This window comes from Phyllobates terribilis, unplaced genomic scaffold (assembly GCF_046119375.1).
Source record: "Phyllobates terribilis strain yellow unplaced genomic scaffold, ASM4611937v1 Scaffold_8__6_contigs__length_399053987, whole genome shotgun sequence".
Lineage (NCBI taxonomy): Eukaryota > Metazoa > Chordata > Amphibia > Anura > Dendrobatidae > Phyllobates > Phyllobates terribilis.
Genome location: NW_027362768.1, coordinates 386,965,187 through 386,990,161, shown reverse-complemented (window position 1 = coordinate 386,990,161; position 24,975 = coordinate 386,965,187). Strand labels below are relative to the sequence as shown.

The 24,975-nt window shown below is 54.1% G+C and overlaps 1 protein-coding gene across 5 annotated transcripts in view; it reads right to left on the bottom strand.

The window, feature by feature from the left end:
- DOCK3 (dedicator of cytokinesis 3) overlaps window positions 1-24,975 on the bottom strand; it is a 260,038-nt gene that overhangs the window by 44,417 nt on the left and 190,646 nt on the right. For 3 of the 5 annotated variants that reach the window (XM_073645145.1, XM_073645150.1, XM_073645149.1), the window contains 15 exons: window positions 17,876-17,976; window positions 17,657-17,738; window positions 15,713-15,883; window positions 11,614-11,806; window positions 11,344-11,471; window positions 10,568-10,714; window positions 10,204-10,302; window positions 9,272-9,366; window positions 6,413-6,488; window positions 6,210-6,310; window positions 5,869-5,927; window positions 5,652-5,800; window positions 5,483-5,568; window positions 4,401-4,427; window positions 4,071-4,166 (listed from right to left, as the gene is read on the bottom strand). In XM_073645145.1, the coding sequence (XP_073501246.1) occupies window positions 4,071-4,166; window positions 4,401-4,427; window positions 5,483-5,568; window positions 5,652-5,800; window positions 5,869-5,927; window positions 6,210-6,310; window positions 6,413-6,488; window positions 9,272-9,366; window positions 10,204-10,302; window positions 10,568-10,714; window positions 11,344-11,471; window positions 11,614-11,806; window positions 15,713-15,883; window positions 17,657-17,738; window positions 17,876-17,976 (1,610 nt within the window). The remainder of the gene's footprint in view (window positions 1-4,070; window positions 4,167-4,400; window positions 4,428-5,482; window positions 5,569-5,651; window positions 5,801-5,868; window positions 5,928-6,209; window positions 6,311-6,412; window positions 6,489-9,271; window positions 9,367-10,203; window positions 10,303-10,567; window positions 10,715-11,343; window positions 11,472-11,613; window positions 11,807-15,712; window positions 15,884-17,656; window positions 17,739-17,875; window positions 17,977-24,975) is intronic. The other 2 variants (XM_073645148.1, XM_073645146.1) reach the window with 2 other exon arrangements.

The window sequence follows — 24,975 nt, the reverse complement described above, 5'->3', positions numbered from 1 at the left end:
TGTTACATAAGGTCTTATCCTCCAGTCACCTCCAGAGCTGCAATCACTATTCTGTTTTTACATTGTGTCTTATCCACCAGTCACCTCCAGAGCTGCAGTCACTATTCTGCTGTTACATAAGGTCTTATCCTCCAGTCACCTCCAGAGCTGCAATCACTATTCTGTTTTTACATTGTGTCTTATCCACCAGTCACCTCCAGAGCTGCAATCACTATTCTGTTTTTACATTGTGTCTTATCCTCCAGTCACCTCCAGAGCTACAGTCACTGGTCTGCTGTTACATAAGGTCTTATCCTCCAGTCACCTCCAGAGCTACACTCACTATTCTGCTGTTACATCGTGCTTTATCCTCCAGTCACCTCCAGAGCTACAGTCACCATTCTGCTGTTACATAAGGTCTTATCCTCCAGTCACCTCCAGAGCTGCAATCACTATTCTGCTGTTACATCGTGTCTTATCCACCAGTCACCCCCAGAGCTGCACTCACTATTCTGCTGTTACATAAGGTCTTATCCTTCAGTCACCTCCAGAGCTGTACTCAATATTCTGCTGTTACATCGTGTCTTATCCTCCAGTCACCTCCAGAGCTGCAGTCACGATTCTGCTTTTACATCGTGTCTAATCATCCAGTCACCTCCAGGGCTGCAGTCACTATTCTGCTGTTACATCATGTCTTATCCACCAGTCACCTCCAGAGCTGCAGTTACCATTCTGCTGTTACATCATGTCTTATCCTCCAGTCACCTCCAGAGCTGCAGTCACCATTCTGCTGTTACATCGTATCTAATCCTCCAGTCACCTCCAGAGCTGCAGTCACTATTCTGCTGTTACATCGTGTCTTATCCTCCAGTCACATCCAAAGCTGCAGTCACTATTCTGCTGTTACATCGTGTCTTATCCTCCAGTTACCTCCAGAGCTGCAATCACTATTCTGCTTTTACATTGTGTCTTATCCTCCAGTCACCTCCAGAGCTGCAGTCACTATTCTGCTGTTACATAAGGTTTATCCTCCAGTCACCTCCAGAGCTGCAGTTACTGGTCTGCTGTTACATAAGGTCTTATCCTCCAGTCACCTCCAGAGCTGCAGTTACCATTCTGCTGTTACATCGTGTCTTATCCTCCAGTCACCTCCAGAGCTGCAGTCACTATTCTGCTGTTACATAAGGTCTTATCCTCCAGTCACCTCCAGAGCTGCAATCACTATTCTGTTTTTACATTGTGTCTTATCCACCAGTCACCTCCAGAGCTGCAGTCACTATTCTGCTGTTACATAAGGTCTTATCCTCCAGTCACCTCCAGAGCTGCAATCACTATTCTGTTTTTACATTGTGTCTTATCCACCAGTCACCTCCAGAGCTGCAATCACTATTCTGTTTTTACATTGTGTCTTATCCTCCAGTCACCTCCAGAGCTACAGTCACTGGTCTGCTGTTACATAAGGTCTTATCCTCCAGTCACCTCCAGAGCTGCAATCACTATTCTGCTGTTACATCGTGTCTTATCCACCAGTCACCCCCAGAGCTGCACTCACTATTCTGCTGTTACATAAGGTCTTATCCTTCAGTCACCTCCAGAGCTGTACTCAATATTCTGCTGTTACATCGTGTCTTATCCTCCAGTCACCTCCAGAGCTGCAGTCACGATTCTGCTTTTACATCGTGTCTAATCATCCAGTCACCTCCAGGGCTGCAGTCACTATTCTGCTGTTACATCATGTCTTATCCACCAGTCACCTCCAGAGCTGCAGTTACCATTCTGCTGTTACATCATGTCTTATCCTCCAGTCACCTCCAGAGCTGCAGTCACCATTCTGCTGTTACATCGTATCTAATCCTCCAGTCACCTCCAGAGCTGCAGTCACTATTCTGCTGTTACATCGTGTCTTATCCTCCAGTCACATCCAAAGCTGCAGTCACTATTCTGCTGTTACATCGTGTCTTATCCTCCAGTTACCTCCAGAGCTGCAATCACTATTCTGCTTTTACATTGTGTCTTATCCTCCAGTCACCTCCAGAGCTGCAGTCACTATTCTGCTGTTACATAAGGTTTATCCTCCAGTCACCTCCAGAGCTGCAGTTACTGGTCTGCTGTTACATAAGGTCTTATCCTCCAGTCACCTCCAGAGCTGCAGTTACCATTCTGCTGTTACATCGTGTCTTATCCTCCAGTCACCTCCAGAGCTGCAGTCACTATTCTGCTGTTACATAAGGTCTTATCCTCCAGTCACCTCCAGAGCTGCAATCACTATTCTGTTTTTACATTGTGTCTTATCCACCAGTCACCTCCAGAGCTGCAGTCACTATTCTGCTGTTACATAAGGTCTTATCCTCCAGTCACCTCCAGAGCTGCAATCACTATTCTGTTTTTACATTGTGTCTTATCCACCAGTCACCTCCAGAGCTGCAATCACTATTCTGTTTTTACATTGTGTCTTATCCTCCAGTCACCTCCAGAGCTACAGTCACTGGTCTGCTGTTACATAAGGTCTTATCCTCCAGTCACCTCCAGAGCTGCAATCACTATTCTGCTGTTACATCGTGTCTTATCCACCAGTCACCCCCAGAGCTGCACTCACTATTCTGCTGTTACATAAGGTCTTATCCTTCAGTCACCTCCAGAGCTGTACTCAATATTCTGCTGTTACATCGTGTCTTATCCTCCAGTCACCTCCAGAGCTGCAGTCACGATTCTGCTTTTACATCGTGTCTAATCCTCCAGTCACCTCCAGGGCTGCAGTCACTATTCTGCTGTTACATCATGTCTTATCCTCCAGTCACCTCCAGAGCTGCACTCACTATTCTGCTGTTACATCGTGTCTTATCCTCCAGTCACCTCCAGAGCTGCAGTCACTATTCTGCTGTTACATCATGTCTTATCCTCCAGTCACCTCCAGAGCTGCACTCACTATTCTGCTGTTACATCATGTCTTATCCACCAGTCACCTCCAGAGCTGCAGTTACCATTCTGCTGTTACATCATGTCTTATCCTCCAGTCACCTCCAGAGCACTATTCTGCTGTTACATCGTGTCTCTTCCACCAGTCACCTCCAGAGCTGCAGTCACTATTCTGCTGTTACATAAGGTCTTATTCTCCAGTCACCTCCAGAGCTGCAGTCACCATTCTGCTGTTACATCATGTCTTATCCACCAGTCACCTCCAGAGCTGCAGTCACTATACTGCTGTTACATAAGGTCTTATTTTCCAGTCACCTCCAGAGCTGCAGTCACCATTCTGCTGTTACATCGTGTCTTATCCACCAGTCACCTCCAGAGCTGCAGTCACTATTCTGCTGTTACATAAGGTCTTATCCTCCAGTCACCTCCAGAGCTGCACTCACTATTCTGCTGTTACATCATGTCTTATCCTCCAGTCGCCTCCAGAGTTGCACTCACTATTCTGCTGTTACATAAGGTCTTATCCTCCAGAGCTGCAGTCACCATTCTGCTGTTACATAAGGTCTTATCCTCCAGTCACCTCCAAAGTTGCAGTCACTATTCTGCGGTTACATCGTGTCTTATCCTCCAGTCACCTCCAGAGCTGCAATCACTATTCTGCTTTTACATCGTGTCTTATCCACCAATCATCTCTAGAGCTGCAGTCAGTATTCTGCTATTACATAAGGTCTTATCCTCCAGTCACCTCCAGAGCTGCAGTCACTGGTCTGCTGTTACATAAGGTCTTATCCTCCAGTCACCCCCAGAGCTGCACTCACTATTCTGCTGTTACATCATGTCTTATCCTCCAGTCACCTCCAGAGCTGCAGTCACTATTCTGCTGTTACATAAGGTCTTATCCTCCAGTCACCTCCAGAGCTGCGCTCACTATTCTGCTGTTACATCGTGTCTTATCCTCCAGTCACCTCCAGAGCTGCAGTCACCATTCTGCTGGCACATTGTGTCTTATCCTCCAGTCACTTCCAGAGCTGCAGTCACCATTCTGCTGGCACATTGTGTCTTATCCTCCAGTCACCTCCAGAGCTGCAGTCACCATTCTGCTGGCACATTGTGTCTTATCCTCCAGTCACTTCCAGAGCTGCAGTCACCATTCTGCTGGCACATGTACACTGCACCTGTAGTCCAGCAGTCTCTCCATGAGGCGCGTTACGGAGGTCACAAAGGAGGCGCCCGGTTCTCTCCACGTCTCCTGCTCGATCTTCTCCAACAAACTGAAGGCAAAAGACAAAAGAGTAAAAAACTCCAAAATCTGGAAAAGTGAAGTAAAAATGGTGAAAATCTACAGAGATTGGGAAATACGGAGACGGGAGCGTCGAAGGACGCACAATCACTGGAGGACAGTTGTATCCCTGAAATCCGGTAATCTGGCAGAGCCGCAGAGCCGGATTACAGGGATGTTCCCGCACATCACAGATTAACAGCACGATACAGAACGGAGCACGTACCTGGGGTACGGACCAAACAGCTGAGAGCTGCTCCGGCAGCGGGGGAGGGGACAAACACAAACATGTCACAATGTGCCACAAATCACCGCACCCTGCAGTACCATACAAGAGCCCGCCCCTGCAGAAGACACACCCACTGACGGAGAACTACAAGTCCCAGCTTCTTAAGAGATACCAGGCAGCAGAGCAACACCGGCTGCTGTGATCGGCGAACACCTGATGATCGGCGCAGATCGTGGGAGAATCTAAGAGAAGAAAGCCTCATACTCACCGAAATCAAAACCGCTGCTTACTGTCAGTGAAAAAGAACATTCTAGAAGCAGAACATTTGTTACAATGTATCCATTCCACTGACCTCCGGACTGATACATGTAGCGGCACCGGGTACGAGACCTGCGGCACCTAGAGGGCGAGACCTGAGGCGCCTAGGGGACGGGACCTGCGGTGCCTAGGAGGCGAGACCTGCGGAGCCTAGGAGGCGAGACCTGCGGCGCCTAGGAGGCGAGACCTGCGGAACCTAGGAGGCGAGACCTGCGGCGCCTAGGAGGCGAGACCTGCGGCCCCTAGGAGGCGAGACCTGCGGCCCCTAGGAGGCGAGACCTGCGGCGCCTAGGAGGCGAGACCTGCGGCCCCTAGGAGGCGAGACCTGCGGCCCCTAGGAAGCGAGACCTGCGGCGCCTAGGAGGCGAGACCTGCGGCCCCTAGGAGGCGAGACCTGCGGCCCCTAGGAGGCGAGACCTGCGGCGCCTAGGAGGCGAGACCTGCGGCGCCTAGGAGGCGAGACCTGCGGCCCCTAGGAGGCGAGACCTGCGGCCCCTAGGAGGCGAGACCTGCGGCCCCTAGGACGCGAGACCTGCGGAGCCTAGGAGGCGAGACCTGCGGAGCCTAGGAGGCGAGACCTGCGGCGCCTAGGGGGCGGGACCTGTGCTGCCGGTGAGTTCAGCACACAGAGCATGGTCTGGTTTAGCAGAGGAGGCTTTGTTCTGTATTTCGCTCTGCACACCGTCCCGTTAATGCGGCGATTACCCCTTTATCCGCCATATATCGCTGTGCGCTGCGCGGAAGAAGACGCTCGGACTCACAGGAGACTGAAGAGCTCTCGGTAATTTTCGTCGCCTTTCCCCTCGGACACCAGGGAGTCCAGCTTATCGATGAGCTCGGCCTCCACCTGAGGAAATGCAGGGGCAGGATGGTGACATACGAGGGGCGCGCGCTCGCCCGTCTGCCCCATTTTGTGCGGCCGCCTCTCACCTGCTTGAAGTTCCCGTTGCGCCGCTGCTCACAGTCCATCATGTCGTGGAATATGGGGATCATGATGTTGCGGACCTCCGGCTGCGGGACCAGGGAGACCCCCAGGAAGGGGCCGATCATTCCGGGTATGAAGTGGTATTTGTGCTCTCCTGGAAAGTGAGCAGAGAAGGATGAGACGAGGATCGGGGGCGCACAGAAGACCCCTGAAGTCACTCACCCAGGTTCTGCCACATGTTAAACAGCTCGTACGTCATCATCACCCGCATATCGCCGTACCTGGAGGTGGAGAGGGACGGGCCAGTCAGTAACATCGCCACTTACATCCTGCCCACACAGCTGAGGGATCGTTACAATGTATCACCGTAGACGATCCTCTGTGAATACAGCACTGCACTGACACATTGTAACAAACCCCCGGGACTAGGACAGAATTCATCCTTTATACATACAACGAACATTCTCATTCACTGACAACAAGCGGAGATGATGAAATAAAGTCGGTAAGTAAGATGAGAATGCGCGGACACGAGCTTAGTATTATCTCAGGGGGGCACTTACTTATCCAGGATCCTTCTCCTCTTCCCCACTGCGAAGTTCTCCAGCTGTAGACTCGGCTGGTTGATGAAGAGGACGGCGAGGCTGAAGTACGAGTTCCACACCTAGAAGGTGAAGGACAGACGAAGCCGTGAGCAGCGCCCCCTCCTGGAGGATTCGTCTTCACCCCAATATAACAGGGGGGATCTATAATGGGGGAGATTTACCTTAAAGTCAAAATCCTCTTCACAGAAGTTCTTGTGGACGGCGGGGGACACGTACTGAACGGTCGTCACTATGATGCTGCGGGAAGAAGGGATAAGTCTATGCGACGAATGTGGACGGCCATACCGAACCTTACCGCGCACAGCCCGGGAATAAAGGACTGAGTATGGGGAAATGCATGTTATCACAGACCGAAACCTCCCGAAATATTCACTGACAGCAGACACAGAACTCAGACATGAGAAAACTGCGGAACTTACTAAACTTCATTTACACAAAATATAACAATAATTTATTTAATAAAAGAGCTGGTTAACGCTAATATCTACTATATATATCTCCACAACAGTGCGGTGATGCGGCTGCCCTGTAGATTACATTGATGACATCACCCTGTATCACACTGATGACATCACCCTGTAGATTACACTGATGACATCACCCTGTAGATTACACTGATGACATCACCCTGTATCACACTGATGACATCACCCTGTAGATTACACTGATGACATCACCCTGTATCACACTGATGACATCACCCTGTATCACACTGATGACATCACCCTATATTACACTGATGACATCACCCTGTAGATTACACTGATGACATCACCCTGTATCACACTGATGACATCACCCTGTAGATTACACTGATGACATCACCCTGTATCACAGATGACATCACCCTGTAGATTACACTGATGACATCACCCTGTATCACACTGATGACATCACCCTGTATCACACTGATGACATCACCCTATATTACACTGATGACATCACCCTGTAGATTACACTGATGACATCACCCTATATCACACTGATGACATCACCCTGATGACATCACCCTATATCACACTGATGACATCACCCTGTATCACACTGATGACATCACCCTGATGACATCACCCTATATCACACTGATGACATCACCCTGTATCACACTGATGACATCACCCTGTATCACACTGATGACATCACCCTGTATCACACTGATGACATCACCCTATATCACACTGATGACATCACCCTGTATCACACTGATGACATCACCCTGTATCACACTGATGACATCACCCTATATTACACTGATGACATCACCCTGTAGATTACACTGATGACATCACCCTATATCACACTGATGACATCACCCTGTATCACACTGATGACATCACTCTGATGACATCACTCTGATGACATCACCCTATATCACAATGATGACATCACCCTGTATCACACTGATGACATCACTCTGATGACATCACCCTGTATCACACTGATGACATCACCCTGTATCACATTGATGACATCACCCTGTATCACTCTGATGACATCACACTGATGACATCACCCTGTATCACACTGATGACATCACCCTGTATCACACTGATGACATCACCCTATATTACACTGATGACATCACCCTGTAGATTACACTGATGACATCACCCTGTATCACACTGATGACATCACCCTGTAGATTACACTGATGACATCACCCTGTATCACACTGATGACATCACCCTGTAGATTACACTGATGACATCACCCTGTATCACACTGATGACATCACCCTGTAGATTACACTGATGACATCACCCTGTATCACACTGATGACATCACCCTGTAGATTACACTGATGACATCACCCTGTATCACAGATGACATCACCCTGTAGATTACACTGATGACATCACCCTGTATCACACTGATGACATCACCCTGTATCACACTGATGACATCACCCTATATTACACTGATGACATCACCCTGTAGATTACACTGATGACATCACCCAGTATCACACTGATGACATCACCCAGTATCACACTGATGACATCACCCTATATTACACTGATGACATCACCCTGTAGATTACACTGATGACATCACCCTTTATCACACTGATGACATCACCCTATATCACACTGATGACATCACCCTGTATCACACTGATGACATCACCCTGTATCACACTAATGACATCACCCTATATTACACTGATGACATCACCCTGTAGATTACACTGATGACATCACCCTATATCACACTGATGACATCACCCTGTATCACACTGATGACATCACCCTGTATCACACTGATGACATCACCCTGTATCACACTGATGACATCACCCTGTATCACACTGATGACATCACCCTGTATCACACTGATGACATCACCCTATATTACACTGATGACATCACCCTGTAGATTACACTGATGACATCACCCTATATCACACTGATGACATCACCCTGTATCACACTGATGACATCACTCTGATGACATCACCCTATATCACAATGATGACATCACCCTGTATCACACTGATGACATCACTCTGATGACATCACCCTGTATCACATTGATGACATCACCCTGTATCACACTGATGACATCACCCGGTATCACATTGATGACATCACCCTGTATCACTCTGATGACATCACACTGATGACATCACCCTGTATCACACTGATGACATCACCCTGTATCACACTGATGACATCACCCTGTATCACACTGATGACATCACCCTGTAGATTACACTGATGACATCACCCTGTATCACACTGATGACATCACCCTGTATCACATTGATGACATCACCCTGAGACATCACCCTGTATCACTCTGATGACATCACACTGATGACATCACCCTGTATCACTCTGATGACATCACACTGATGACATCACCCTGATGACATCACCCTGTATCACACTGATGACATCACCCTGTATCACACTGATGACATCACTCTGTATCACACTGATGACATCACTCTGTATCACCCTGATGACATCACCCTGTATCACACTGATGACATCACTTGCTGTGGAGGTGGCTCTTACTTGCTGGCCAGAAGTCTCATCACCGTCCAGTCTGGAGGGAAGACGCTCAGCTTTAGCAAGTTCCGAAAAACGCAGAAAATCTTCAGCAGGAATTCCTGATGAAAGGAAATAGATTATTCTGCATCTCTGGATTAAGATCTAAATATGGTTCTAAATCTGAGAGACCTCCAGTATGGCGCCCCTCGAGATCCACCCATCTCCCCTGGCACAAAAAAAAAAGATCTATATCCCCAATATTCCAGAACCCCAGAAAGCTGGGTGACGGCGGTGTCATGGCGGCCGCTGTGAGACTGTCATGGTGACCGCTGTGAGACTGTCATGGTGACCGCGATGTCATGGCAGCCGCTGTGAGACTGTTATGGTGACCGTGGTGTCATGGTGACCGTTGTGAGACTGTCATGGTGACCGCTGTGAGACTGTCATGGTGACCGCGGTGTCATGGTGACCGTTGTGAGACTGTCATGGTGACCGAGGTGCCATGGCAGCCGCTGTGAAACTGTCATGGTGACCGCTGTGAGACTGTCATGGTGACCGCTGTGAGACTGTCATGGTGACCGCGGTGTCATGGTGACCGTTGTGAGACTGTCATGGTGACCGAGGTGCCATGGCAGCCGCTGTGAAACTGTCATGGTGACCGCTGTGAGACTGTCATGGTGACCCGGTGTGATGGTGACCGTTGTGAGACTGTTATGGTGACTGCGGTGCCATGGCAGCCGCTGTGAGACTGTCATGGTGACCGCGGTGTCATGATGACCGCTGTGAGACTGTCATAGTGACCTCGGTGTTATGGCAGCTGCTCTGAGACTGTTATCGTGACCGCGGTGTCATGGCAGCTGCTGCAAGACTGTCATGGTGGTCGCAGTGTCATGGTGACCTCTGTGAGACAGTCATTGTGACGGCGGTGTCATGGCAGCCGCTGCCGCTCCGCTCACCTTCAGCTCCTCTTTACTCTGGAAGTTGTGCAGCAGATGCTGGTAGTGAGTGTCCGACATCAGACGGAGCAAAGAAAGGAGACAGGAAACATACTCCCCCTAATGGGGGAGAAGAGTCAGCGCAGAGGTGGGGGCAGGGGAGGGGATGTAGGGTGACACTATGAGGATCATGTATCTATAAGGTCCATGCAGGATCTATCACCGATGGGGAGGAGAAGTTACGCTCTGGTCTGTGACTAGTCGCAGTCCTCTGGCTGCTGCAGGGCCGCGCACTCCTATACGGTACAGTGATGAGGATGCTGAGGGTGATACTGAGGATGATGAGGGGAGGATTAGAGAGAAGATAAATGAGTTAATTACTAACAGTGATCTCCGCTGTGCACTGCGGGCAGCGCTGGCCTCTTACCGCCTCCTGCGACTGAGATTTACTCATAATGATCAGCAGAGTCTGCAGCAGAACATCCAGCAGACTCTCCTGCAGCATCTGCACCTCCTCCCCCACATCCACCTCCTGCCAGAAGAGAAGACGGGGTCACACTCGGCCCAGGACACGGGGGGGGTCACACTCAGCCCGGGACACGGGGGGGTCACACTCAGCCCGGGAAACGAGGCTCCCACTCGGCCCGGGACAAGGGGTGCAAAGGGGGGGGGTCACACTCGGCCCGGGGAAACGGGAGGGTCATACTCGGCCCGGGACAAGGGGGGGGTCACACTCGGCCCAGGACACAAGGGGGGGGGCACACTCGGCCCGAGACACGGGGGGGAGGGGGGTCACACTCGGCCCGAGACACAAGGGGGGGGCACACTCGGCCCGAGACACGGGGGGGGGGTCACACTCGGCCTGAGACACGGGGAAGGGGGGGTCACACTCGGCCCGAGACACGGGGGGGTGTCACACTCGGCCCGAGACACGGGGGGGGGGGGTTACATTCGGCCCGAGACACGGGGGGGGGGTCACACTCGGCCCGGGACACGGGGGTCACACTCGGCCCGGGACACGGGGGGGGTCACACTCGGCCCGGGACACGGGGGGGTCACACTCGGCCCGGGACACGGGGGTCACGACGCACATACAGGGGTCACATACATTCGGGGCTCATGGCGGCACTGCGTGTTTAACCCATGAGTGGATTCCCTCACCGTGGAGCTGCTTTTGATGATGGAGAATATACTGCTGAGTATCCCAGAACAGACAAGAAGCTCTTTCTGCTGCCGCAGGTGGAGGTGGATGTGGTGCAGCACAACTGGTAAGAGAATGCGCCGAGCCTCTGTGGGGGGAGGGGACACAGGAGATGCAGCAAATATAAGGTAAGATACAATCAGGTATTAAATATGGAAAGACCCTAAAGCTGCAACCTCCTAACCCTGACACGGCCATGAGAACTACAACCCCAATCATCCTGCTCGCACCTGGGTACGAGAAGAGGCGGCAGTCCACGGTTCGGCCAATTGACTGTAACTTCACCACATCCATGGACTGTCCGAGGTGCAGGGTGCTGGGCAGACTGCTGAGGGTCCCGCGCACGAACTCCGCCACCTCCGTCACCGTGAACATGGCGAGCAGCTCCTCAAAGATGGCGGGAAAGGAACTGAGGAGGGCGGCCTGCGGGAAGCGACAAGAATCACAGCGCGGAGCAACGTATCCCAGCGCGGAGCAACGTCACAACGTATCCCAGCGCAGAGCAACGTATCCCAGCGCGGAGCAACGCCACAACGTATCCCAGCGCAGAGCAACGTATCCCAGCGCGGAGCAACGCTACAACGTATCCCAGCGCAGAGCAACGTATCCCAGCGCGGAGCAACGCCACAACGTATCCCAGCGCAGAGCAATGTATCCCAGCGCGGAGCAACGCCACAACGTATCCCAGCGCGGAGTAACGTCACAACGTATCCCAGCGCGGAGCAACGCCACAACGTATCCCAGCGCGGAGCAACGCCACAACGTATCCCAGCGCGGAGCAACGCCACAACGTATCCCAGCGCGGAGCAACGCCACAACGTATCCCAGCGCGGAGCAACGCCACAACGTATCCCAGCGCGGAGCAACGCCACAACGTATCCCAGCGCGGAGCAACGCCACAACGTATCTCAGCGCGGAGCAACGCCACAACGTATCCCAGCGCGGAGCAACGCCACAACGTATCTCAGCGCGGAGCAACGCCACAACGTATCCCAGCGCGGAGCAACGCCACAACGTATCCCAGCGCGGAGCAACGCCACAACGTATCCCAGCGCGGAGCAACGCCACAACGTATCCCAGCGCGGAGCAACGCCACAACGTATCCCAGCGCGGAGCAACGCCACAACGTATCTCAGCGCGGAGCAAAGCCACAACGTATCCCAGCGCGGAGCAAAGCCACAACGTATCCCAGCGCGGAGCAAAGCCACAACGTATCCCAGCGCAGAGCAACGCCACAAAATATCCCAGCGCGGAGCAACGCCACAACGTATCCCAGCACGGAGCAACGCCACAACGTATCCCAGCGCGGAGCAACGCCACAACGTATCCCAGCGCGGAGCAACGCCACAACGTATCCCAGCGCGGAGCAACGCCACAACGTATCCCAGCGCGGAGCAACGCCACAACGTATCTCAGCGCGGAGCAACGCCACAACGTATCCCAGCGCGGAGCAACGCCACAACGTATCTCAGCGCGGAGCAACGCCACAACGTATCCCAGCGCGGAGCAACGCCACAACGTATCTCAGCGCGGAGCAACGCCACAACGTATCCCAGCGCGGAGCAACGCCACAACGTATCCCAGCGCGGAGCAACGCCACAACGTATCTCAGCGCGGAGCAAAGCCACAACGTATCCCAGCGCGGAGCAAAGCCACAACGTATCCCAGCGCGGAGCAAAGCCACAACGTATCCCAGCGCAGAGCAACGCCACAAAATATCCCAGCGCGGAGCAACGCCACAACGTATCCCAGCGCGGAGCAACGCCACAAAGTATCCCAGCGCAGAAAAACGCCATAACGTATCCCAGCGCGGAGCAACGCCACAACGTATCTCAGCGCGGAGCAACGCCACAACGTATCCCAGAGCAGAGCAACGCCACAACGTATCCTAGCGCGGAGCAACGCCACAACGTATCCCAGCGCGGAGCAACGCCACAACGTATCCCAGCGCAGAGCAACGCCACAACGTATCCCAGCGCGGAGCAACGTGACAAGTTATGATTGACCAGAGCAGTGCGATGGACGAGGAAGCGATGCACGGCAGCCATAACATCACGGTGCAGATACTGTACAATGTTTGTGGACAGTAATAATCAGATGGCGTTCTCCATTTCTAGTTTCGCTGTGGCTTCCTGCTAGCTCTCGGGCGCTGTGCCTTACACCGCACTGCTGTTCTCGATGCTTCGGGGGCTCGTGCTCTGCTGCAGAGCATTCTAGGAGATGTTGTGTTTGCTCCGGACGCCGTCACACCCCAGCTCTACCCCGACAACATACTTTTAGGCTGTGTGCCCACGAAGCATTTTCCAAGCGTTTATGCTGCGGAATTTACGCAGCGTAAACGCTTGGGAAATGCTTGGTAATCCGTCCCCCATGGTCCCCAAAGACAAGCCGCAAAGTCAATGCCCATGCTGCGCTCAAAAATCAGCAGCATGTTCATTAATTTTGCGGACACGCAGCGTAATCGCCGCCATTGACTTGCATTGGACCGCGCGACATCCGCATCATTGCATCTGCACAAGCGGATATCACACGGTTCAATGTGCGGATGGTACCCGGGTCTGGAGAAGAGGAGACTCATCCAGACCCGGGTACCATAGAACCTGTAAAAAGAATTTAAAATAAAAAATAAAGATTATACTCACCTTCCGATGTCCTCCCGGTGTTTTCTCCGCCGCGTACAGTCTCTTGCACTGCTTGCGCTGTTGTGAAGGACCTGCCATGATGTCATTGAGTCATGTGACCTGACACATGACTGAATGACATCAGTGCAGGTCCTTCAGTCCACTGCGATCTGCTGGCAAGCAAAGACAAGAGCACCGGGGGCCATCAGAAGGTAAATATAATATTTATTTTTATTTCATTCTTTTTTTTTTTTACAGGTTCTATGGTACCCGGGTCCGGGGGAGAGTCTCCTGTCCTCCACACCCGGGTACCATCCGCAGATTGAAACGCATGGATTCAGCATGTGCAGATGCAGTGATGCGGATTCCACGCGTTCCAATGCAAGTCAATGGCGGAGAAAACACAGCGATTCCGCAAAATAATTGGTAGTGCTGCGGATTTTTCCGCAATGATAATCCGCAGCGGATATTTCTGCAGCACGTGCACAGCACAGCGGATTATCATTGGGGAACATGGCAGACCTTCTACCAAGCGGTTTTTAAGTGTTTTTGCAGCGGAATTGCTGCTGCGGAAACGCTAAAAAAACGCATCGTGGGCACACAGTCTCAGACAAAAACTATAACATTGAAGGAGTCCATGACAAGGGAAGTGAGTGCCAGACGGTGCAGTATACGGGGCAGTGCTCAGACGGGGGGGGGGGCACAGTGCTCAGGTGGTCTTACAGGGAGACGTGAGGACCTCTTGGGGATACATTGCTTCTGTAACGATTCCCTGATGTGAATCGGCTGGTCACATTACACCAGGGGATTGCTATGTAAGCAATTGTCCGAGCTGGAGGTGAGGGAGTGACGGTCCATCCACACAGCGGCTCCCCGTGGGGGGTGCGGGCAGTGGGATTAGAGGGGAGTGCAGGAGGACTTTTGGGGGCTTTACTTACACAGCAGACTGTCGGTGGGCTTGTAGAGCCCGCAGTCTTTTGGGATTCGGCCTCCCCCACTCCGCTCACCTGCCCTGCGGCCGCCGGCTGCTTCTGGTGTATAGGAGAGGATGAGGAGCAGAGAGGGTGTAGAGGGGGCAGCAGAGGGGCCGGGGGGAGAGCAAATGTGAAGCAAATATACACAGAACAGAGAGAAACATCAGAAAGATCCACACTGCAGCTGATCATCGCCCTACTCACCAGTGCTCCAATCACATCCAAAGCTGCATGTACATTACATAGCACTGTTGGGGTCAGCTCCATTACAATTATCAGCAGAATAGTGACTACAGCTCTGGAGGTGACTGGAGTATTAGACATGATGTAACAGCAGAATAGTGAGTGCAGCTCTGGAGGTGACTGGAGTATTAGACATGATGTAACAGCAGAATAGTGACTGCAGCTCTGGAGGTGACTGGAGGATAAGACATGATGTAACAGCAGAATAGTGACTGCAGCTCTGGAGGTGACTGGAGGATAAGACATGATGTAACAGCAGAATAGTGACTGCAGCTCTGGAGGTGACTGGAGGATTAGACATGGTGCAATTCAGGGGCAGTAACAGATCCCATACGTCCCGTGTAGATTGCAGAGAGCAGTAATGTGATCTTCAATGTTTTAGTTTTACTTTACGGATCATGATGTGACGGATGAGTGGGTCCCGGTGACATTACGGACGGTGTGTGGCCCCCGGGGCTCAGTACATGGAGGACGAGGGGCCACTCGCTCACCTGTGTGAACAGCAGCGTATCGGAGCTCCGCGTGTCCAGACTCAGCACGAACCGCATCGACTGGAACAACTCGTGGATGCTGCAGCGGAACTGCTCCTCCTCCAGACCGCCGGTGGAGCGCGCGAAGAGCAAGCGGGACTGAACGATGAACTTAAAGAGATTCTCCAGAGCCTGCAGGGAGAGCAGCACAGACTGAGGGGAGACGCAGATCAGGCTGAGGGGAGACGCAGCGCAGGCTGAGGGGAGAAGCAGCACAGACTGAGGGGAGACGCAGCGCAGGCTGAGGGGAGACGCAGAACAGACTGAGGGGAGACGCAGATCAGGCTGAGGGGAGACGCAGAACAGACTGAGGGGAGACGCAGATCAGGCTGAGGGGAGACGCAGAACAGACTGAGGGGAGACGCAGAACAGACTGAGGGGAGACGCAGCGCAGGCTGAGGGGAGACGCAGATCAGGCTGAGGGGAGACGCAGATCAGGCTGAGGGGAGACGCAGATCAGGCTGAGGGGAGACGCAGATCAGGCTGAGGGGAGACGCAGATCAGGCTGAGGGGAGACGCAGATCAGGCTGAGGGGAGACGCAGATCAGGCTGAGGGGAGACGCAGATCAGGCTGAGGGGAGACGCAGATCAGGCTGAGGGGAGACGCAGATCAGGCTGAGGGGAGACGCAGATCAGGCTGAGGGGAGACGCAGATCAGGCTGAGGGGAGACGCAGAACAGACTGAGGGGAGACGCAGATCAGGCTGAGGGGAGACGCAGATCAGGCTGAGGGGAGACGCAGATCAGGCTGAGGGGAGACGCAGATCAGGCTGAGGGGAGACGCAGAACAGACTGAGGGGAGACGCAGATCAGGCTGAGGGGAGACGCAGATCAGGCTGAGGGGAGACGCAGAACAGACTGAGGGGAGACGCAGATCAGGCTGAGGGGAGACGCAGATCAGGCTGAGGGGAGACGCAGATCAGGCTGAGGGGAGACGCAGATCAGGCTGAGGGGAGACGTAGATCAGGCTGAGGGGAGACGTAGATCAGGCTGAGGGGAGACGCAGCGCAGGCTGAGGGGAGACGCAGCACAGACTTTGGGGAGACCCAGCGCAGGCTGAGGGGAGACGCAGCGCAGGCTGAGGGGAGAAGCAGCGCAGGCTGAGGGGAGACGCAGCGCAGGCTGAGGGGAGAAGCAGCGCAGGCTGAGGGGAGAAGCAGCGCAGGCTGAGGGGAGACGCAGCGCAGGCTGAGGGGAGACGCAGCGCAGGCTGAGGGGAGACGCAGCGCAGGCTGAGGGGAGACGCAGCGCAGGCTGAGGGGAGACGCAGATCAGGCTGAGGGGAGACGCAGGGCAGACTGAGGGGAGACCCAGCGCAGGCTGAGGGGAGACGCAGCGCAGGCTGAGGGGAGAAGCAGCGCAGGCTGAGGGGAGAAGCAGCGCAGGCTGAGGGGAGACGCAGCGCAGGCTGAGGGGAGACGCAGCGCAGGCTGAGGGGAGACGCAGCGCAGACCGAGGGGAGACGCAGCGCAGGCCGAGCGGAGACGCAGCGCAGGCTGAGGGGAGACGCAGCGCAGACCGAGGGGAGACGCAGCGCAGGCCGAGCGGAGACGCAGCGCAGGCCGAGGGGAGACGCAACGCAGGCCGAGGGGAGAAACAGCGCAGGCCGAGGGGAGACGCAGCGCAGGCCGAGGGGAGACGCAGCGCAGGCCGAGGGGAGACGCAGCGCAGGCCGAGGGGGGGCAGCGCAGGCTGAGAAGGGGCAGCGCAGACTGAGGGGGGGGCAGCGCAGACTGAGGCGGGGCAGCGCAGGCTGAGGAGGGGCAGCGCAGGCTGAGGGGGGGCAGCGCAGACTGAGGAGGGGCAGCGCAGCATGATGGGGGGCAGCACAACAAGGGGCGAGTTACTGCACAAGTGACATGTCCAAGGGAGAAAGTCCCTGCCCCCTGTATCCTCCGCTCCTCACCCTCATGGCCTCCTGGATGTGGTCCTGCCTCACCAGATCCGCGGATCGCTCCATGTACCATTTCAAGCACCGAATCAGCTCTCTGCAAACAGAAAAAAAAACTGTACAAGTGCTGTGCAAGAAAGAGCCCCGAGGCCCCCCGACATCATGAGCATCAAGATCCAGGGGTCCATCCTCCCACAACCCTTATCACACCACATCCTGGAGACGACCACCCACCTGTAGGCCAGCGCTCCAGCAAAATGCTTCTGTATGTACAAGTCCAGCACCGGGCGGAAGTGGAAAAACTTATTATCCCGCAGGAGATTAATGATGAAGACCTAGAAGGAAACACACGAGGTGAGAAGGAAAATGGGGACAGGGACTTCTACTACTCCCTGTTATCAGCCATTACTGGGGGAGGAGACTGTAGGACAGGAGACTACAATCTATTACTCCCTGTTATCAGCCATTACTGGGGGACGTGACTGTAGGACAGGAGACTACAATCTATTACTCCCTGTTATCAGCCATTACTGGGGAGGAGACTGTAGGACAGGAGACTACAATCTATTACTCCCTGTTATCAGCCATTACTGGAGGAGGAGACTGTAGGACAGGTGCCCACAATCAGTTTCTCCCTGCTGAGAGTAGCACCTGCCTCGTGAGCTCCAGGACTTCCAGGAGGAGGGTCGTCGTCTGCCTCTCTTCTCCCCAGGGAGAGGCAGGCTTACTGGGAGGCCGGCATGGCTTCCCAGCCTCCTATCCCCCGGTCTATGCCGGCGGGGGACAAGGAGCCACAACAACCGGCCCAGGAGGGAGTGAGGAGATCGGGTAGGGTGAAGAAAAACATACCCACCTACTCCAACCCCGAGACGGTTCATCGCTCGCCCAGAGAGGGAGACCGGGGCACCCCAGGAACAAGAGCCCAGCAAGATCCTGGGGGGAGATGAGCTCCAGCGAGTCCACAAGCTCCTTCTCCTCCCGAGTGGTCGCCATGCTGCGAGAATACGAGGACGCCGGCAAAGCACTAACCCAGCTGAAAGAGGAGCTGAGGGAGGCCCGGATCCTGAACACCCGGGCGTCCAACAAGGAGAGACCCGCGACCTCCCAGAGGTTTAAAGCCCTCAGAGATGAGGTGGTCAGGTTAGTGCTCCTCCGGGAGGGGATTGAGAAAAGCGCAGGTCCCTTCCTGGAGAGGTTTAAGAACCAGCGGCGGTTCTCAGAAATGAAGCGGTTAAACACCTCAGGAGAACCGCCAGCCGGCGTCCTTAGTGAAGAGGAGGGGGAGGATGAAGAGGTGACTGGAGCCCCAGGTGCTGGAGCCAGTGAGGGGCAGAGCCAGAGTTCCAGTGGTCTCCCTGCAGGGCAGAGGACTCCCAGAGCAGAGGCTGGAGTGTCGGTGGAGGAAGAGGAAGGAGGACTGCTGAGGGAAATCCGACTGCTGGAGTCTCCAGTGGACCTGACACGGTTTTCCTTCGGGGAGGACGATCCAGTGGAGGAGAAAAAAAAGAGGAGGAAGAAGACCGGAGGAGCCGCACAGGAGGTGGTGAGTTACAAGTATGTACCAATGTCTGATGTTGTGCCTGCCACCTCCTGTGTAAACCCCACCAAACCTAAAGGCACGGGCTCTGCAGTGGGCTCGAGCCAGAGGCAAGGTGGGGAGAGGAGAAGGACGTCCGGCGATGCTGCCATCTGTGCGGGGAACAGTGCAGGGGGCGAGGCTGTGGAGGTACTCACAGCGCCGGACATAGGGAGTTCTGTGGAGTTTCCCTCCCTGCCCTCTGCGGCTAGGCCGGTTATTACCGGGGCCGGGGAGGCCGGGAGGGATGTGAAAAAAACATCCGCCAAGAATACTGGGCGCACTGCTGCGACAGGGGGGCAATGTGCCCCAGCGCCCAAAAAGGACAGTAAGGCCCCAAAATCTGTGGGTGCAGGGCGGGCAGCGGTGCCCAACAAACAGTCTGCCCAGCACAAGGAACAAAATGCTGCAGTAGGGGGGCGGGGCACTCCAGGAGACGACCTGCAGAAAGCCAGCAGCAACCAAAGGGAAACGGGTGTGGTGCTGCAGGGAAAGGAGTCTCTGGGAGTGCTCCCCTCCCCCGGCCCAGCAGGTGTGAGTGCAGAGACAGCAGACACAAGGGAGGAAGGAATGGAGGTGACTGTGGAAGGTGCAGAGAACAGCCGAGGTAATGGGGTGACAAGTAAAGGGAATGGAAGTAGTGGTGCAGTGAATGATGGGAGTAATGGTGGAGCAGATGGTGAGAGTAGTAGGAATGGTGGAAGTAGTGGTGCAGTGAATGATGATGCAGCAAATGGTGGGGGTAGTGGTGCAGTGAATGATGATGCAGCAAATGGTGGGGGTAGTGGTGGTGTAGCAAATGGTGGGGGTAGTGGTGGAATGAATGGTGGGAGAAGTAGTGGAGTGAATGATGGGAGTGGTGGTCCTGCGAATGGTGGCAGTAGTAGTGGAGTGAATGGTGGGAGCAGCACTGGTGTTGGTGGGGGGGAAGTAGGCGATGGTCCCGCTGCCCCCCCAGCATTGGCTGGGGCTTCAGCCCAAAGCTATTCAGGAGCTGTCAGTGCTGGGGGTAGTAGTGCGCCCTCTTCTGGTGGCCCTGGGGATGGTGACTTGCAACAGCAGCTCCTGGACGCCCTGAGGAGAGGGGAGAGCTCCATCACTGTAGAGGGGAGGGAGGTTGATCTGTCTTTCTGGATAGAGAGACATGGTCTTTCAGCCTTCCGAGATAGAGGGGCAGAGACTGTCTGGTCTCTGCCGACAACGGGGCAGAGGAGTAACCGTAGGAAAGTGGTCCGTCTCCAGTGGGTAAGCAAGGATGCATGTCCTGATAGGTCGAAGGTGGTTGAGCTCCTGCTGGGGATGGGCTTTGCGGCATATGACATCTTTGCCTTGATCCATCCCTACGGGACCTCCTACTTCGATGTCAGCTTCGTGAGACCGGAGGGCCTTGAGCTTTTCTGGTCTCGCCATGAGCTGGCTCGGAGTCGCCCCGAATGGCATGGTCTCTTTCACCTGGCAATAACCCGCCAAGATTCAGTCAGGAAAGTGACCGTTTTGACTAGTAACGAGTCACTTTCCTGTATGGACATTACCACCTGGGTGAGTCGATACGGAGAGGTCACCAATATTCCCAAAAAGAATCTGGATGACCATGGTATCTGGTCAGGGGCCTGGACCTTCATGGTGAAATTGAAGGTTTCGGGAAACACTGTTACCCATATCCCCTCCTCAACCTTTTTGGGGAGGGATAGGATCTTGATTTTCAACCGGGGGCAGCCTAAGGTCTGTCACAGGTGCGGTAGCCCCACACACTTCAGTGCGCAGTGTACCACCCAGAAATGCGCACTGTGTGGGGACCTCGGTCATCTTGCTGCTGCCTGTCGCAGGATTAGGTGTAACTTGTGTGGTGATCTCGGTCACCCGTTCAGTCGCTGTCCGCGTTCCTTCGCCAATGCGGTCCTGAAAGCGGCGAGTGCGGGGCAGGCGAAAGCCGGGACTAATCTTGCCGGTGAAGGGACCAGCAGAGGCGGGGAGGCAGGGATCCGGTGAGGAGCAAGCTGCCGCCATCCACCATCAGGCGGCAGGAGCAGCGCCGTGGGGACAGGGGGCAGGGAGTAATGTCCCTAAACTCTGACCCAGGTACTTCACTTGCAGCTGAGGATCCTAAAGACAGCGAATTGAGTGAGGAGGTCAAGAGACTTGAAAGGGAAGAGCGAGAGGACGCCACGTCTTCCCAGGAACCCTCTTCTGGTGACAGTCTAGATGAGGGAGAGGGGGAGTGGTCACAGAAAAAGAAAAAGGGTAACAGGAAAACGGCCAGAGGTAGGAGGGGGACCAGGTCTCGAGCTGCCTCTTTGGAGTGCGACCCCTCTGACTCTCTGGCCGTGATCCAGGCGCCATTGGAGGGTTCAGCCGCCCCCCCTCTGGTGGATCTCTCCAACCGGTTCGGGGCTCTCCAGGACCTGCCTCTGGAGGGGGGAGGTGGGGACCCGGGACCGGAGGTTGCGGACAAGGTGGTTGGGGCTCAGGAGATGGCTGGGTCTTCCTCTCGGGGGGCAAATACAAATACAAAGCCCTCTGGGGGGACGACTAACCCAGGACCACCAGACAAGGGCAAGAATGTATGTAAGGAGAGAATGGACGAGTCTGTTTGTCTTAAGCGCACTACAAACCCGTCGTTATCGGAGGAAGAGGTTGGGACTGTCAGTGGTGGGAAGAAAAAGGCTATCTAATTCAATCAATCATGATGGCGGCACCCACCCCGTTGACGCTGGCAACTATTAACGTTTGCAGCATAAAGTCAGATGCGGCAAGGTACACGGCCTTTCATTTTCTCGGCCAACTTGACGCCGACATTTTGTTTTTGCAGGAGACCAGGTTGACCGATATATCAACCTTGCATAAAGCAAGGCGGGAGTGGAGGCATGGACCCTCCTACTGGTCTCTTGCGGCCGAGCCGTATAGCGGGGTGGCGGTCCTTTTTAAGACCGCAGCGGTTGAATGCAGACGAGTGATCGAATTAGAAATGGGGAGATGCTTGATCCTAGATGTCTCCATGGGGGGACAAGAGCTTTGGCTCATTAACATCTACGGTCCCCAGTCCAAGTGGGACCGCAAATGTCTCTTCCTGAAGATCAAACCTTTTTTATTTTCGAGTCGGCAGGTGGTCTTCGGAGGGCATTTCAACAACGTCACGAGATCCTGTGATAGAGGAGGTTCCGGAGACCGGCTGGCTTATGACTGCGTCGCGTTAAACAGGATAGTGAGTGAGGCTCGCCTGGTGGATATCCACATCCGGCACAACCCGGGCGACACGGGATTCACCTTTTTTAGAGGTAGTCAGTGCAGGTCTAGGCTAGACAGGTTTTATTTGAAGGAGGAGGCCGTCTCTTCACCGTTGTCGGTTGTGGAGGTGGAGTTCTCCGATCACTGTTTGATTATGTTTTCTCTGAACGTTACAGAGACTCCTCGGATGGGAAGAGGTTATTGGAAGCTGAATTCGTCACTCCTTGAGGAAGAAGCTGTAAGACGGTCTTTTGAGGAATTCCTTCAGAGCCAGGTACCATTGCTGGGCCTAAGTAACACTAAGTCGGAGTGGTGGGAGATGTTCAAACATCGGGTGGCGAGATTCTTCCGCCAGCTCTCGAACCTCAGAAGCCTGAACAGGGATCGCCTGTATCAGAGCCTGAGGAGGAAACTCGAGCATCTTGTCTCGACTGGAGGTAGCCGCGAGGAGATCTCCAAAGTGAAGTCCTTGCTGAAGAGGTGTCAGTACGATAGGCACGCATCTTTGGTTTTCGAGAGGGACTACGGGAAGTACTGCTCGCCCGACCCTTACAGAAACTGTAAGATGTCAGTGAATAGTAAGATAGTGACGGGGCTGGTGGACAGTACGGGGTCCCTGAGAAGGTCCAGATCAGGGATCTTGGAGGTCGTCAGTTCCTACTACTCGCACCTCTTGGGAAGGAGGGAGCTGGATCGTGACGGGATGTCGGTTTTTCTGGCTGAATCTGTTCCTGAGCCAGGGGCTGACCTCTCGCTGGGCGCTTTGGCAGAAGCGATCAAAGAAGAGGAAGTGAGACTGGCGATCGATGGGCTTAGGCCCAAAAAGTCGCCAGGTCCGGATGGCTTAACATCCGAGTTCTTTAGGACCTTTAGGGACTCTTTGGTCCCCCTCTTGACTCAGGTGTTTAACGAGTGTCTCTCCTCGGGCACTCTGCCGAGATCTAGAAGCAATGGGATGAAACTAAATGGGAGGAGATACAGATTAGATATTAGAAAAAACTTTTTGACAGTTAGGGTGATTAATGAGTGGAACAGGCTGCCACGAGAGGTGGTGAGTTCCCCTTCAATGGACGTCTTCAAACAGAGGCTGGACAGAAATCTGTCTGAGATGATTTAGTGAATCCTGCTTTGAGCAGGGGGTTGGACCAGATGACCCAGGACGTCCCTTCCAACTCTACCATTCTATGATTCTATGATCATTAAGGAGGTCAGCTTTGATCATTTTGTCAAAGGGTAAGGATCCGTCACGCATTGAGAACTGGCGTCCCATAGCACTTCTCAATGTGGACAGGAAGATTTTGGCTAAGATACTTTTCAACAGGCTGGTGAAGTTTGCACCCCGGCTCCTTTCGGAGGTTCAGCACTGTTGCGTTCCTGGCCGTAGCACTTTTAGTGCTGTTCTAAGTGTCCGAGAGGCCGTGGAGCAAGGCAGGGCGGGCCTTTGGAAGGGGTTCTTGCTGACCCTGGATCAGGCAAAAGCCTTTGATTGGGTTAACCACGAGTACCTCTGGTCCACTCTTTTGAGGTATGGTCTGCCTGGAGGGTTTGTGGACTGGCTTAAGACCTTGTATGCAGGGGCTGAGACTTTCCCTCTGGTGAATGGGTGGATTGGACGACCTTTCGGGGTAGGGTCCGGTGTCCGTCAGGGCTGTCCTCTTAGCCCTTTGCTTTACGCATTTGCGATCGATCCCTTCCTCAGAAGGATCGATTGTGGACCGTTGGCGGGGGTGCGGATGGGCGGGGCGGCGCGGGAGGCTATCCTGAGGGTGGTGGCCTACGCGGACGATGTCATCGTCTTTGTTTCTTCGCAAGAGGAGGCAGCGGCGGTGATGTCAGAAGTGGAGCGCTACTCGGAGGCATCCGGGTCCAAGGTCAACCAGGATAAGTGTGAGAGTCTCTGGCTGGGAGGCGGAGATCCCGGTTTTGATCTTCCGGACACCCTCCCCGAACCCCAAGAACATGCCAAAGTCCTGGGCATCGAATTCGGCCAGGGTGATTACCCCACGAAAAACTGGGAAGGCAGAATCAAAGGTGTCGCCCAAAGAGTGGATTAATGGAGGGGTTGGTCTTTGACCCTGAGGGAAAGGGTTGGCCTGTGCAAAGCTTTCCTGCTCCCCTTGCTAATCTACCTGGGCAGCGTCTGTGTCTTGCCAGAGCCTCTCTGGACACGAGTCTACAGTCTGTTCTTCCAGATGTTATGGGGGAACAGACTGAACCTAGTCAAGCGGGAGATCACTTACCGCACGAGGAGACTAGAGGGTTTGAATATGGTGAACCCCGTGCTGTTCCTAGTGAACACCTTCTTGAAAGTGAACGTGGCAAACCTCTGGAAAGAGAGGGCTCCTCCGTGGGTATTCTCCTGCAAGGGATGGTTTCAGCCTTTCTTCCAGGAATGGGAGACAGGGGGAAGAGTGAAGGATCTTCGCACACCACACGGACATCTCCCGGCTTACGTTACCCCGGTTCTGAAAATGATCCGCCAGTGGGGTCTGGGAATGTGGGAGGTGAGGTCGCTCCCGAGGAAACTCCTTGA